This window comes from Pseudorasbora parva, chromosome 22 (genome assembly GCF_024679245.1).
Source record: "Pseudorasbora parva isolate DD20220531a chromosome 22, ASM2467924v1, whole genome shotgun sequence".
NCBI lineage: Eukaryota > Metazoa > Chordata > Actinopteri > Cypriniformes > Gobionidae > Pseudorasbora > Pseudorasbora parva.
The window spans coordinates 2,884,194-2,900,302 of NC_090193.1; the positions used below are offsets into that span (position 1 = coordinate 2,884,194).

Here is a 16,109-nt window from a genome sequence, read left to right on the forward strand (position 1 = left end):
TTGGCAATACACCTTGAATAAAGACTTGAAGCTAATGGGAACATTGGAATAAGAAACACTGTGTCTGTATTTGGACTCATTTGTTCATCCTCCCCATTGTTAAAACCAAACGTTTCAAGATGTAGGAAAAACAACATTTGATAGAAAACACTTTTATAAAAAAACATGAATGACCTCTATAACCTGTAGATGGCAGCAGAGGAGCATTAATTGGCTCATATTAGCCATTTCTTGTCATGTTTTTTCTACACGCTTCAGTCAGTGCAGCACAAGCTGATTTCAGCACACTTGTGTAACACTCCCATTGTGTTAAATTAACCTAACTAAAGTTTACCATAAATTAACGTTAAGTCTGACTATTTAAATGACTATATTCTGACTGTATTCTGATAATAAACTAAGTATTACACTATTGATGCTGTTACCGCTTCCTCAGGAAATTAATTGAAGATACCGCCACACCAACAAGTCACATTTCACCTTAGGTTTTCCAACTGGCTTATATTAATCACAATATGCACTTTTTTAAAAACTGACGGTAACACAGGTACTGTATGATGTCACTGATAGGCAATGCACACACACTTTTAATCTAAATATCTTACATATTGTGCCTTTAAGAACACCCCTTGCTTATGGTCAATTGTGTTAATAAAACAAGGTCTCTTTAAAACAGCTCTTTAAGTACACTTATTTGGCCTTTTATTTTATTAATATGTTATTATCTGCCAGTTTAAATACACATATTAATATCTGACATACACTACATTCAGTTAAGCACACTTCATGTCCTGTGTAAAAGCATCCATTTACTGAAAACTAAATGTTGGGACCCTTGAAATGGACTGCGGATTTAGACAACTGTATGTTTAACGAGAAAAGAATATGTATAAAGCTGTAAATTTAAATTAAATAAATATGCCCATCATTGATAAACTCACAATTGCAAGACAAGCCCTGTTTCCGCAGACCCAACATCATCTTCTGACAGACGAAGCAATATGTGGGCTTGTTGAAGTTCTTCAGCCGCCAGACATGCTGGCCGTCCTTTTCAGCTCCCTGTAGATAGAGTTAAAAACGCCACATGACAAACAGATCTCATCACATGACTACATACACAGTCCATTCTGACAGAGGCTGTTTACCTTTAACCCAAGCAGAACCAGGAGAGGAATGTTGTTCAAGCCCCCTTTTATCCACTCATGTTGGGTTACAGTACCACTGCTGTCCACGTCTATGGCTTTCAGCATGTCTTCAAGTACCTAGAAAAAGGAACAATGCATTAAAATACATTATATTGCCAAAAGATGGGATGCCTCCCTTTACATGCACATAAGACAGTGCACTATATAGGGGATAGGGAACGATCAGACAGTGCTCTATATAGGGGATAGGGAACGATCAGACAGTGCACTATATAGGGGATAGGGAACGATCAGACTGTGCACTATATAGGGGATAGGGAATGATCAGACAGTGCTCTATATAGGGGATAGGGAACGATCAGACAGTGCACTATATAGGGGATAGGGAACGATCAGACTGTGCACTATATAGGGGATAGGGAACGATCAGACAGTGCTCTATATAGGGGACAGGGAACGATCAGACAGTGCTCTATATAGGGGATAGGGAACGATCAGACAGTGCTCTATATAGGGGATAGGGAATGATCAGACAGTGCTCTATATAAGGGATAGGGAACGATCAGACAGTGCACTATATAGGGGATAGGGAACGATCAGACAGTGCACTATATAGGGGATAGGGAACGATCAGACAGTGCACTATATAGGGGATAGGGAACGATCAGACAGTGCACTACATAGGGGATAGGGAACGATCAGACAGTGCACTATATAGGGGATAGGGAACGATCAGACAGTGCACTATATAGGGGATAGGGAACGATCAGACAGTGCTCTATATAGGGGACAGGGAACGATCAGACAGTGCTCTATATAGGGGATAGGGAACGATCAGACAGTGCTCTATATAGGGGATAGGGAATGATCAGACAGTGCTCTATATAAGGGATAGGGAACGATCAGACAGTGCACTATATAGGGGATAGGGAACGATCAGACAGTGCACTATATAGGGGATAGGGAACGATCAGACAGTGCACTATATAGGGGATAGGGAACGATCAGACAGTGCACTACATAGGGGATAGGGAACGATCAGACAGTGCACTATATAGGGGATAGGGAACGATCAGACAGTGCACTATATAGGGGATAGGGAACGATCAGACAGTGCTCTATATAGGGGATAGGGAACGATCAGACAGTGCACTATATAGGGGATAGGGAACGATCAGACAGTGCACTATATAGGGGATAGGGAACGATCAGACAGTGCACTATATAGGGGATAGGGAACGATCAGACAGTGCTCTATATAGGGGATAGGGAACGATCAGACAGTGCACTATATAGGGGATAGGGAACGATCAGACTGTGCACTATATAGGGGATAGGGAACGATCAGACAGTGCTCTATATAGGGGACAGGGAACGATCAGACAGTGCTCTATATAGGGGATAGGGAACGATCAGACAGTGCTCTATATAGGGGATAGGGAATGATCAGACAGTGCTCTATATAAGGGATAGGGAACGATCAGACAGTGCACTATATAGGGGATAGGGAACGATCAGACAGTGCACTATATAGGGGATAGGGAACGATCAGACAGTGCACTATATAGGGGATAGGGAACGATCAGACAGTGCACTACATAGGGGATAGGGAACGATCAGACAGTGCACTATATAGGGGATAGGGAACGATCAGACAGTGCACTATATAGGGGATAGGGAACGATCAGACAGTGCTCTATATAGGGGATAGGGAACGATCAGACAGTGCACTATATAGGGGATAGGGAACGATCAGACAGTGCACTATATAGGGGATAGGGAACGATCAGACAGTGCACTATATAGGGGATAGGGAACGATCAGACAGTGCTCTATATAGGGGATAGGGAACGATCAGACAGTGCACTATATAGGGGATAGGGAACGATCAGACAGTGCACTATATAGGGGATAGGGAACGATCAGACAGTGCTCTATATAGCGGAAAGGGAACGATCAGACAGTGCTCTATATAGGGGATAGGGAACGATCAGACAGTGCACTATATAGGGGATAGGGAACGATCAGACAGTGCACTATATAGGGGATAGGGAACGATCAGACAGTGCTCTATATAGCGGAAAGGGAACGATCAGACAGTGCTCTATATAGGGGATAGGGAATGATCAGACAGTGCTCTATATAGGGGATAGGGAATGATCAGACAGTGCTCTATATAGGGGATAGGGAACGATCAGACAGTGCACTATATAGGGGATAGGGAACGATCAGACAGTGCACTGTGCACTATATAGGGGATAGGGAACGATCAGACAGTGCTCTATGTAGGGGATAGGGAACGATCAGACAGTGCTCTATATAGGGGATAGGGAACGATCAGACAGTGCTGTATATAGGGGATAGGGAACGATCAAACAGTGCACTATATAGGGGATAGGAAATGATCAAACAGTGCACTATATAGCGGAAAGGGAACGATCAGACAGTGCACTATATAGGGGATAGGGAATGATCAGACAGTGCACTATATAGGGGAAAGGGAACGATCAGACAGTGCACTATATAGGGGATAGGGAACGATCAGACAGTGCTCTATATAGGGGATAGGGGATGATCAGACAGTGCACTATATAGGGGATAGGGAATGATCAGACAGTGCTCTATATAGGGGATAGGGAACGATCAGACAGTGCTCTATATAGGGGATAGGGGATGATCAGACAGTGCACTATATAGGGGATAGGGAATGATCAGACAGTGCACTATATAGGGGATAGGGAATGATCAGACAGTGCACTATATAGTGGAAAGGGAACGATCAGACAGTGCACTATATAGGGGATAGGGGATGATCAGACAGTGCACTATATAGGGGATAGGGAATGATCAGACAGTGCACTATATAGGGGATAGGGGATGATCAGACAGTGCACTATATAGGGGATAGGGAATGATCAGACAGTGCACTATATAGGGGAAAGGGAACGATCAGACAGTGCACTATATAGGGGATAGGGGATGATCAGACAGTGAACTATATAGGGGATAGGGAATGATCAGACAGTGCACTATATAGGGGAAAGGGAATGATCAGACAGTGCTCTATATAGGGGATAGGGAACGATCAGACAGTGCTCTATATAGGGGATAGGGGATGATCAGACAGTGCACTATATAGGGGATAGGGAATGATCAGACAGTGCTCTATATAGGGGATAGAGAACGATCAGACAGTGCACTATATAGGGGATAGGGAACGATCAAACAGTGCACTATATAGCGGAAAGGGAACGATCAGACAGTGCACTATATAGGGGATAGGGAATGATCAGACAGTGCACTATATAGGGGATAGGGAATGATCAAACAATGCACTATATAGGGGATAGGGAACGATCAGACAGTGCTCTATATAGGGGAAAGAGAACGATCAGAGAGTGCACTATATAGGGGATAGGGAACGATCAAACAGTGCACTATATAGCGGAAAGGGAACGATCAGACAGTGCACTATATAGGGGATAGGGAATGATCAGACAGTGCACTATATAGGGGATAGGGAACGATCAGACAGTGCTCTATATAGGGGATAGGGAATGATCAGACAGTGCTGTATATAGGGGATAGGGAACGATCAGACAGTGCTCTATATAGGGGATAGGGAACGATCAGACAGTGCACTATATAGGGGATAGGGAACGATCAGACAGTGCTGTATATAGGGGATAGGGAACGATCAGACAGTGCTCTATATAGGGGATAGGAAACGATCAAACAATGCACTATATAGGGGATAGGGAACGATCAGACAGTGCACTATATAGGGGATAGGGAATGATCAAACAATGCACTATATAGGGGATAGGGAATGATCAGACAGTGCACAATATAGGGGAAAGCGAACGATCAGACAGTGCTCTATATATAGGGGATAGGGAATGATCAAACAATGCACTATATAGGGGATAGGGAACGATCAGACAGTGCACTATAGGGAAAGGGAACGATCAGACAGTGCTCTATAGGGAAAGGGAACAATCAGACAGTGCACTATATAGGGGATAGGGAATGATCAGACAGTGCTCTATATAGAGGATAGGGAACGATCAAACAGTGCACTATATAGGGGATAGGGAATGATCAGACAGTGCACTATATAGGGGATAGGGAACGATCAAACAGTGCACTATAAAGGGGATAGGGAATGATCAGACAGTGCACTATATAGGGGATAGGGAATGATCAGACAGTGCTCTATATAGGGGATAGGGAACGACCATACAGTGCTCTATATAGGGGATAGGGAACGATCAGACAGTGCACTATAAAGGGGATAGGGAATGATCAGACAGTGCACTATATAGGGGATAGGGAACGATCAAACAGTGCACTATATAGGGGATAGGGAACGATCAAACAGTGCACTATAAAGGGGATAGGGAATGATCAGACAGTGCACTATATAGGGGATAGGGAACGATCAGACAGTGCTCTATATAGGGGATAGGGAATGATCAGACAGTGCTCTATATAGGGGATAGGGAACGATCAAACAATGCATTATATAGGGGATAGGGAACGATCAGACAGTGCTCTATATAGGGGATAGGGAACGATCAGACAGTGCTCTATATAGGGGATAGGGAATGATCAGACAGTGCTCTATATAGGGGATAGGGAACGATCAGACAGTGCTCTATATAGGGGATAGGGAACGATCAGACAGTGCTCTATATAGGGGATAGGGAATGATCAGACAGTGCTCTATATAGGGGATAGGGAACGATCAGACAGTGCTCTATATAGGGGATAGGGAACGATCAGACAGTGCACTATATAGGGGATAGGGAACGATCAGACAGTGCTCTATATAGGGGATAGGGAACGATCAGACAGTGCTCTATATAGGGGATAGGGAACGATCAGACAGTGCTCTATATAGGGGATAGGGAACGATCAGACAGTGCTCTATATAGGGGATAGGGAACGATCAGACAGTGCTCTATATAGGGGATAGGGAACGATCAGACTGTGCTCTATATAGGGGATAGGGAATTATCATTTTCTCCAGTTTATTTTCTCCCAAAACAAGACAAAAACTTTTGCCAATCTAGTAAATGCTTCTTAATGTAAGACCTTTTAGATATTTGGACTTAAAACAGGACAAAAATACTAGGTACGAAAAGCATTTTTTGCAGTGTACCTCCTGAAAGAGATTAACTTACTGGCTTTAGTTCTGTCACATCCCATCCGAGGTATTCGGCAGCTCTCATCATCTGTTTAACAATTTTGTCAACTTCCTTTTCAACAAACATACACAGAAAATAAGAATGAAATAAACATTTTATAATTTACATCATTTTATAATTTATTTTAAGAGGATATTAATGGACATTTTTAACCTGAGTAAGCTCAAATGGGAAATACTTCATACTCAAGACAAGAGGGGTAGTATTACATGACGGAAATATCAAAATGTGTGCCTGTTGTTACCTTGCTATCAAGAAGTCCATTGTCATCTTTATCATACAATTTGAAGGTGTCTGCCAAATAAGTATCATATAATTGATAAATACTTTGCATATACATTGTATTGCCAAGTTTAAATTATAATTGAAACGATTATTCGATGAATGTCTTACACTCTAGTTTATCTCGTGGATTTCCATCCTCCAATATGGAAAAGTAACACAAAACAGCTTTAAGAGAGACGCCACCTGAAAGAGCAGAACAAATAACACTGAATATCAATGTAATACTCATGAAAAAAGAAAAAAAATACAGTAAGAGCCAGTAATAACCAGTGCTTTCTAATACTTAAAGTTAATACATTTAGTGTGTGGTTAGTTATATTTAGAATCCACCAGAATTTAACAGGATTTTTTTCTGATTATAAAAAAAGGTCAAAATGACTACATTCCTGTAGATTTTCTCAAAAATTGTGTGGATGTTTGTGGCATTTTTGTGTTGTTTTGCAGAAAAAAACCCATAAATAATCATTATGTACTTGTGCAATTTAATGTTAGTGATGGTAACAGTACAATTACTCTTAACACATTATACTCCATCACGTCTATTGCGGTCTCAAAACTCTGCCCAGTTGATAACACCTAGAATATCTAAATCAACTGCAGGCGGCCGATCCTTTTCCTTTAGCACCTTAACCCTGGAATAGGCTTCCTAGTATTGTTTGGGAAGCAGACACACTCTGTCAGTTTAAATCTAGACTAAAAACACATCTCTTTACTATGGCGTACACATAGAACATTATTAAAGGAACTGTATGTAAGAAATATATTTTAATTAATCATAAAATGGCCCTGATATATCACTAGACATTAAGAAATCATGTTCATTTCAAATAATTATATCACTGACAACAGTAGTCCGGCCAGGATATTGTCATTATAAAGATGTTGTTGCAGCGCTCAGCTGATGTTGATGATGAGATGACCATAGACAGTAAAAGAAATGGACAGAGCGACCCCATAGACGTCAACGGCGGAAAACGAGGCCAATCAGAGGCACTCACTTCCTGATGGCTGAGCGTACTGCGCCGGCTCAGACGGAGCTTGAGGACGTAGATGTGACGTGAGCCTCCTGTCTGACAGCTGTAGGTCTTCTAGTAGATGTGGAAAGTGAAATCTAAATCACGTTGTTTAAATATTTTCTCCCGTAGCTTTTGGCTCACTATGGGCTTCTCCCCATTCTTCTCCTTTGACTTTATCAGACTTTATGTCTCCACGTCCCCCCGACTGTCTCATAGACAGTAAAAGATTGCCTGCGAGCGTCTCCTCAGGTCTATACGGTAATTTCTCAACTGTGCGACAGAGTCGCGTTGGTTATGACGCAATCGTTAGCCTATTTTTACAAAAAACGCTTCTGCGGGGCGATAGTGTAAGATACAAGGTAACGGAGCCTTTTATACATTGTCGTGTTTCTTTATGAATAAACAATGGACAAATGGAGTCTTTAAACGCCTCAGATGTAAAGTTATTCACTGTCAAAGTGATTCAAAAATGAATGGGAGTTAATGGGATGCTAACAGCAGGTGATAATAATAATAATAATAATAAATTTTATTTATAATGCACTTTATATTAAACAAAATCTCAAAGTGCTACAGAATTTAAAAAACAAACAAAACAATCAACAACAATAAATAAATAAAACCGAAAAATAAAATAAAATAAATTAAACAAGTAGCAAGTCAATTAAAAGTCAATTAAAAGCTCTGCTAAAAAGGTGGGTTTTAAGACCACGCTTAAAAGTATCTATAGTCTGTGGAGTCCGCAGGTGGTCAGGGAGAGCGTTCCACAGACTGGGGGCTGCAGAGCAGAATGCCCGATCCCCCATAGTACGGAGATTGGCTGTGGGAGTTTTGAGGCGATACAGCGAAACAGAGCGGAGGTTACGAGTGGCTGTTTGTGTGGTGAGGAGTTCCTTGAGATAGGAGGGAGCATCACCATGGATGCACTGGTGGGTAAGGAGAGAGATCTTGTACTCGATCCTGAACGACACAGGAAGCCAGTGGAGTGATTTTAGAATTGGGGTGATATGGTCGTATTTGCGCACCCTCATGAGGATCCTAGCAGCGCTGTTCTGAATACACTGCAGCCTCTGGAGATTTTTGCTAGGGATGCCAATAAGGAGCGCATTGCTTCTCCGCATCAGCCAGTGATAGAATGGGACGAAGTTTGGCAATGTTTCTGAGGTGGAAGAAGGAGGTCTTACACAGGTGATTGATGTGAGCTTCAAAAGTAAGCTGTGATTCCATTCTGACCCCCAGATTTGTGACTGAAGTGGAAAGAGGAATGACCTGATCAGAGAAAGCAATGCTGGTGATAACGGACTTCTGGACCTGAAGTGGAGTGCCGACTAGGATAGCTTCAGTTTTGGAGCTGTTTAGCTGCAGAAAGTTTTGCTTCATCCACGCCTTTATCTCATCCAGGCAAGTGATCAAAGTGGATGGTGTGAGGTCAGCAGAGGGAGATGAACTTGTCCTAAAGTAAAGTTGAGTGTCATCAGCATAGCAGTGAAAAGAAATCCCATGCCGGTTGATGAGACGGCCAAGGGGGAGCATGTAGAGTATGAACAGGGTGGGTCCGAGCACAGAGCCTTGAGGGACACCGCAGGTGACATTGTGTGACAGGGATGTAGCTTCTCCTAACGCAACATATTCAGTTCTCCCAGTGAGATAAGAAGAAAACCAGTTGTGGACCGAGTCAGAGAGACCAATGGTGGAATGTAAACGGTGAAGGAGGATGTTATGGTCAACTGTATCGAAAGCTGCAGTTAAGTCCAGGAGGATGAGAAGGGATGGGGAACCAGCATCTGCCGCCATCAAAAGATCGTTTGTGACCCTGACCAAAGCTGTTTCTGTGCTGTGTCCTGAGCGGAAACCAGACTGAAATTTCTCATAAAGATGGTTATGCTCCAAATGGACCTGAAGCTGTGCAGCAACAACTTTTTCCAGCACCTTAGAGAGGTATGGGAGGTTGGAGATGGGCCTGTAGTTGTCATTAACATCTGGGTCTAAAGTAGGTTTTTTCAGAAGTGGTCTGATGATAGCAGTTTTAAGAGATGAAGGAACATGGCCAGCCTGGAGGGAATTATTAATAATTTTGGTAATGAATGGACTTAAGACACTGAGGTTAGATTTTACCAAGGCTGTAGGAAAAGGATCGAGTGCACAGGTGGATGGTTTCATTTTTCTGATGATGTCCTCAACCTCGAGCTGTGTGATGATGGAGAAGCAGCAGAGATGTTGGAAGGTCCCTGGCTGTGGATCAACAGACGGGACAGGCAGAGCGGAGGTGCTAGATAGGAGCAAGTCTATCTAGCTTGCTATCTATGATGTCTATCTATGATGGCTTGGTTAGCAATGGCCGCCCCTATGGGTGGAACGCTTTACGGGGGGTAGATTACCCCCTTGATGATGTCATGTTGTGTTTTGGCCTGAAGCTCCGCCCTCCACCTATCGACCAATCATGAAGTCAGTAGTGTTTCGGGTTGCCAGATCTGCTCTAGTTACCACAGCTGCAGATCTACAAACGTTCCTGCTGATCCTGCAGCCAATCTGGCAACCTCGAGTCAGGAGGAGGGGGATACCCCGCTCTACAGTCATTTAAAAAGTGATTGCAGTACCAGTATTGGCCACAATCTTACATACATTTCCTTTCATTTATATTATTCAATCAGTTCAATGATTGTTAGGCTGCATTAACTTGGTCAGCCGGAACCGGGAACACTTCCCATAACACCCGATGTACTCATTACATCATCAGGAGAGTGGCATCAGCGAGAGAAGAGTCTCTCTGTTTATCCCGAGGTTTACTGCAATCGGCTGCATCATCCAGATCAGATGGTTGACCTGGACCTGGACATGACCAACGCATCCCTGAACGCATCTCTGAACCTGTCTCGACATGATGTAACAACAACGACTAATGAGTTTAATGTCTCGGGGAATAATTAACTCAAAAGGGATTTAATATTTAATATTCATGAATTTATGAATATGATTTGCCAGTTGTTCATTACGTATTAAAATTTTCCGATAGGGAAAATTGTTTAATTAAATACAAGTAACCCTTTATGGAATTGCTTGAAATTATCCTACTAAGTTTGTCCTGCAAATTAGTTAGACTTTTCAAATCAATTCTCAATAAGGGATTACTGCTTTACGAGCGCATAAGAAACATTAACTTTACTGATCAGGATAAGTTCAATATTTCAAATGGTCATACAGTTTACTTTACTAACATAGTAGCATAAGCAGTTAGGTAACGTTTAGATCGCAAGTTTCATTGACTTCGTGTATGTGGCAGAATAACAGATTCAACTCATTAAATGTCTTTTGAAGGTTTAATAAACACAGACTAAAAAAATAACACTACAATTCACACAGAAAGTACATACTAAATATGCATCACGAGAGTAGAAGTATAGATATTAACGAAAGAATACATAAAAGAGAATAATGAATAGACTGAAATTAGAGAGAGATAAAAGAGAGAGAGAGAGACAAAGAGAGTGAGAGAGAGAGAGAGACAAAGAGAGTGGGGGAGGGTGAGAACCAACTTTCCTTCAATTCAACCAAATACGACCTTCACGGAGTTAATTTATCCCAACGGGAGAATAACACACCCTCTTTACAGCAGTAAGAAATAGAATACTTGCATTCTTTTTGGTTTCGTTTTGGCTTCTCGCTTGTGTGTGTGTCTCTGCGTGTTCAAATGTCCTGCATGTCCGGCGGTCCTTTCCGAGGTTGGGAGGGAAGCGGCTGTTTGCTTTAGCGATGCTTCGTGTTCTTGAAGATCGGATTGTAGAAGAGAAGATTTTTGGAAGAGATGAGGCCTGCTTGGAGGGCCTGCATTGGTGGCATGGCTTAAGTGCCAGCCCCGATGACGTGTTGGTTCAGCCAGAGAGAGAAGAGAGAGTGGGGAGTGTAAGAGAGAAGGAGGGCATCCGAGGTCCTCCTTTTATGGTCTGGCCGTAGTCCCACCCTCCAGGGTTAGACTTAACCAATGAGAGTGTTGGGATTTCCCGGCGGGAAATTCCTCAGCAGACTTTATTGCTCTTTGTTTGAAGGTTCGACTCAGTGGGTCTCTGAGTCTTCATACTATAATTAATGCAACAAACACACACTGCATTTTCTGAATAAGTGATATACCTGGAAGTGTAAGTCGTGAAGTGAGCATTAATTTGATAGGAGACATGACATATATGAGGTTATCTGAACTAGTACTTTGTTAAGACACAGACAAAAAGATGCAAAATACCATACAGAAGAAACATTTTACAAAACAATTATGTGTTTACATATACTGTCCTGGGGTGCATGTTCATTTATAGATGGTTTGTCTATAATTTGAGGCAAAAGCTCTGTGTCTCTGTGTCAAAAGCTCTGTGGCCACATTCTTTCCGGCCATAAAAAGATCTTATCAGATGGTTTCCAGGGTGACTGAAGAATCTCCCTCTGTTGTGTTGGGGGGGAAGGTATGCTAGTGAGCACAACTTTCAAAACATATTTGTTAAATGTAACTGGCGATTGTGTGTTTGATTCGCCTGAGTCGCTACATAACCCCCCCTTTCGCTAGTTGTTGTCCCTCCTATGGACAACAACGAGCGATATCAAAGATTCAGGAAGATCAGACACACCATAGCCATGTTAGGCTCCAGTTGTTTGTGTCTCCGGAAGTTATGGTCGTTCCACGGCAGATAAGGCAGACAGTAGCCCAGTTCAGGTCTCTGTGCTTGTGCAGCAGGTGTCGAGGCAGCAGGTGCCCTGACGGTGCGTCACCTGTCATCCAGAAGTCTGTTTGTGTGGTGCAGGTGTGCTGTGGGCTTTCTGCAGCCCTGGGTGGAACCATGTTCCTCGCAATGGCCAGTCAGTCCTTTAGGTCTCCTGCCTAGGAAGATGGACTGCATCTTGACACTTTTATGTCCTATGCTGACTAGGAACTTTTCAGAGGGTGCCTCGCATTGTGGCCAGGCTGGGTGCCTTCTGGTGATCCACTTTGGTTTCTCTGTTTCAAAGTTCAAAGTCATTGGGGTTTTGAGAATCCCTTCAGAGGCGGCCTTGTGTTCGTTTAAGGCCTTCTTTCTCAAATCACATGCATGACATAGTGTGGGGCTTGGCAGTATTGCCTACAAGATGACTAACTGGTGTTGGAGGAGAAGGTTCTTGAAGCTGGTGTAAGGTTAGGCAGAGGGCTTGGTCTCCTCCCCCCCTTTGCGTTTGTGTGCAGGGCTGGAGGAGCTTGCGCTGCTGATGTGAAGTTCAGGAGAGTACGTCTTTCTTTTGAGGATTCATTTGCAGTTGGTGATCAGTAGTCCAGGTTGCTCTCTCAGAACGATGCCCGAGGCTGGACTCGGTGTGATGATGTCTGGTGGTGGCTGGCCTCTGATTGTCTGGAGGCACAGGAGCATGATCACGGCCGCGTTTCTTAGGCATTTCCAGATCTGTTGCATGGCCTCAGTAGTGAAGTGGATGCCTCTGTCTGAGTTGATTCTCAGTGGCAATCTTGACAGGAAACAAATGTGATTCATCAGGTGGTATGCCGTGGTCTGGGCGGTGTCGTTGGGTGCTGGTTGACACTCCAACCACTTGGTAAACTGGCACACCACTGTGAGAAAGTACTTTTTGCCTTTTGTGGACCTGGGCAGGGGTTCTATCCGGTCGATTTGTAGGTTTGACCATGGGAAAGTGGTCCCTCTGTGTTGCAGTGGGGCTCTGTGGCTCGGGTTTGCTGGTTGGAACTGGCAGCGAACTAGCCCTTCTCTAACATACTCTGCTGCATCTTGATGCATCCCAGGCCCATATGCCACCTGTTTCAGTGTGTCATACGTGGCTCTGGTGCCGTGGTGTCCAGCACATGGTGTGTTGTGGGCGTACATTAGCATCACCCCCCTTTGCGACCGTGGCACTACAAGCTGTGGCGCTGTGTTGCCATCGGGTGCACACCAGAGAATGTTGTCCATAATACGCATCATGTGTCTGGAGTTATGTAGATGCTTGTGGCTAGAGTCATCAATGAGCTCAGAGTCAGTGATAGGGTGGTTGGAGGGGTCTGAGAGGTGGTCAAGAATTGTCTTTATTGCAGTGTCAGAGGTTTGCATATCCGCAATATCGTTGTTGGAAATTTGCGGAGTTAGCGATAGCAGCTGCAAGGCCGGCATTGTAGCCGGTGTCGATCGCTTGCTGTTAGTTAGCACTGCAACAATGGGGCTGGATGTGGGGTGCGGGGGTGCCCACATGTCGCCGTGTGGTGTGTTTTTACTGATTGTATTGCACAGTGGTAGACTTTTGGTTGAGTTGTCTGCCCACAGTGCAGGGATACTGTTCGTTGTGACAATGTCATTCAGCTGTAGGTCATTCATGACCTGGGGGCAGAAGGCATCAGAGTCTTTGGATAGCTGAAATGTGCAAAGTAGCGAACTTGAACTTGGCTTTGGGGCTGAGGCTGTGTTGTCCCAGTGTGCTGCAGGGGGTCCCGTGGCCTTTGTGACCTGGCAGTCTGGCTCTGTGGGAGTTCCCGTGACCTCTGTGACTTGACAGTCTTGCTCAGACGATGTGTGTGTCTGAAGGGGCAGAGGGTCACGCACTTGAGCCCAGACTTTCAGCTGTTTGAAGTCCAGTACGGGTTCGAAGCGGTCCAGCAGGTCTTTTCCGATGAGAAACGGATAAGTGTTCATAGGGGAGATATAGACTGGGTGTATCAGCCTCATAGGTCCAATTGTCAGGTGGATGGAAGCTACGTGCTTGAGCTGGATGTCGTTTTGGCTATACGACTGCACATTTAGCTTACAAGTGTGAAGGTTAAGGGTGCGATTTTTCCTCTGTGCTTCAAATCTGAGTCTTTCAAACAGTTGGGCGGATATAAGCGTGAGGTCGGAGCCAGTGTCAACTAGGGCTTCGAGCTTAAATTCCCTTTCCATAGTGATAGTCAGATAGAGTTTTCGAGCCATCCCCTTCTCGATCAGGTTTCCCAGGAGTCTTGGTGTGGGGACCTGTGTGTTGCTTGATAAGCCGTCTGGATATGTGTCAAGTGTCTCATTATGCGTGCAAACAATCAAAGCAGCGCTTTCTGGTACGCTGGGCTGTCCCATGATGCTGTCTTGATTAGAGGCTGTTGCTGTCAGCTGTAGTGAGTGTGTGCTGCTGACGTGTGGGGGTGCAACAGTTAGTACACTAGTCCGTGGTTGGGGAACAGTGTTCAGGGTGGATGATTCAGTTGCAGGAAGGGCGGGAAGGTTGATTTCAGGTATCATGTCTAGTCGTGCTGTACCTGGTCCGTCCTTCTTGTCTTCCTTGTGAGGTTTCTGTCGGAGGAGCTCTTTTAGGATCTTTATGAGCTCTGTAACTTCAGAAGCAGCTACACTTTCTTTGCCAGACGTGGGTTCAGGTCTGGGCCTACCATTGTCCCGTCGAGAGTGGCCTCTTCGCTGGCTTTTTGGGCGAGGCGGGTCCCAGGATCCTTCAGAGCGATCGCTCTGGTACCGTGGATGGTCGCCATTATGACCACGCTGCCCTCTGCTGGCTTGGAGTGGTTTGGACTCTCTGTTGACGGGTCGGTAACTGTGGTTCTGTTTGGCGCCCTCTAGGGTTAGCTCTGGGTGGTGCTCAGAGACAGGGCAGATGGTGGGCTGTTTTACAGTCTTTTCAGAAATGGTTTTCTGTTTGACGTAAGCTTTGTGAGCCAAGTCTCTTAACTGTTGCGTGCCCATGCTGCGCGGGCACGCCAGCACCCCCAGGTGGTAACTGATGGTAGGGTGCAGGTTTCGGAGGAAAAGAGTTTTGAAGTTGATGTCCTCCTCCATGCCTGGGTCGTTGCGTGTCCCGAAGTAGGCACGTCGCAGTCTGTTATAAAAGTTCTGTGAGGTCTCACGTCGAGCTTGCTTGAGGTCCATGGCAGTGATGAACCCCTGGTCTGACTCGGGGTCGGAGTACTCACGAATTAGAGCTTGTCGTAGATGCCAGTAGTCCGCTTTGATGGCCTCTGGTTGTCGATCCAGAAAGCTGCGTACGTCACGATTAGACGTGGCCCTGAGCAGGTACAGTCTGTCCCAGTTGTTCGCGTGAGCGACAGTTTGCAAGTAAAAGTCTATGTCTTTTAAGTATGCGTGGACGTCGTGTCCTCCTGCCGGGTCCGGGCTGAAGGTAGGAATATTTCTGGCCAGCTTGTCAAGGTTCTTTGAAGCTTCGTGGCTGTTGACCTTGACTTCCTGGAAGGGCGTCCTTTCCTTTGCTGCTGACGGGGATTCGTGGAGACTGGCGGGTGCTCTTTTAAACAGGGGGCTGTCATTCCCCTTCGTAGCTTCATGGCTAAAATGTGCGGAGTAACTGGTCAGGGGAAACTGTGTGTTGTGTGTTTCCCCCTTCCGGTAACGTTGCACTATATATGATTGTCTCAGTTCTCTTTGCACCATGTCAAGTTCATCTTTGAGCTCGTGTCTTTGCTGGATGAGCTCGTCGATCTCGGCTTGTGCCGACTGCAA

General features: G+C 44.7%; 1 protein-coding gene across 1 annotated transcript in view; it reads right to left on the reverse strand.

Moving 5' to 3' along the window:
- Positions 1–16,109, reverse strand: part of dgkab (diacylglycerol kinase, alpha b) — a 62,622-nt gene that overhangs the window by 33,682 nt on the left and 12,831 nt on the right. Inside the window, exons 5-9 of the mRNA XM_067431911.1 lie at positions 6,749–6,823; positions 6,600–6,649; positions 6,332–6,406; positions 1,146–1,262; positions 942–1,059 (exon numbers count right to left, since the gene is read on the reverse strand). Coding sequence (XP_067288012.1) covers positions 942–1,059; positions 1,146–1,262; positions 6,332–6,406; positions 6,600–6,649; positions 6,749–6,823 — 435 coding nt within the window. The remainder of the gene's footprint in view (positions 1–941; positions 1,060–1,145; positions 1,263–6,331; positions 6,407–6,599; positions 6,650–6,748; positions 6,824–16,109) is intronic.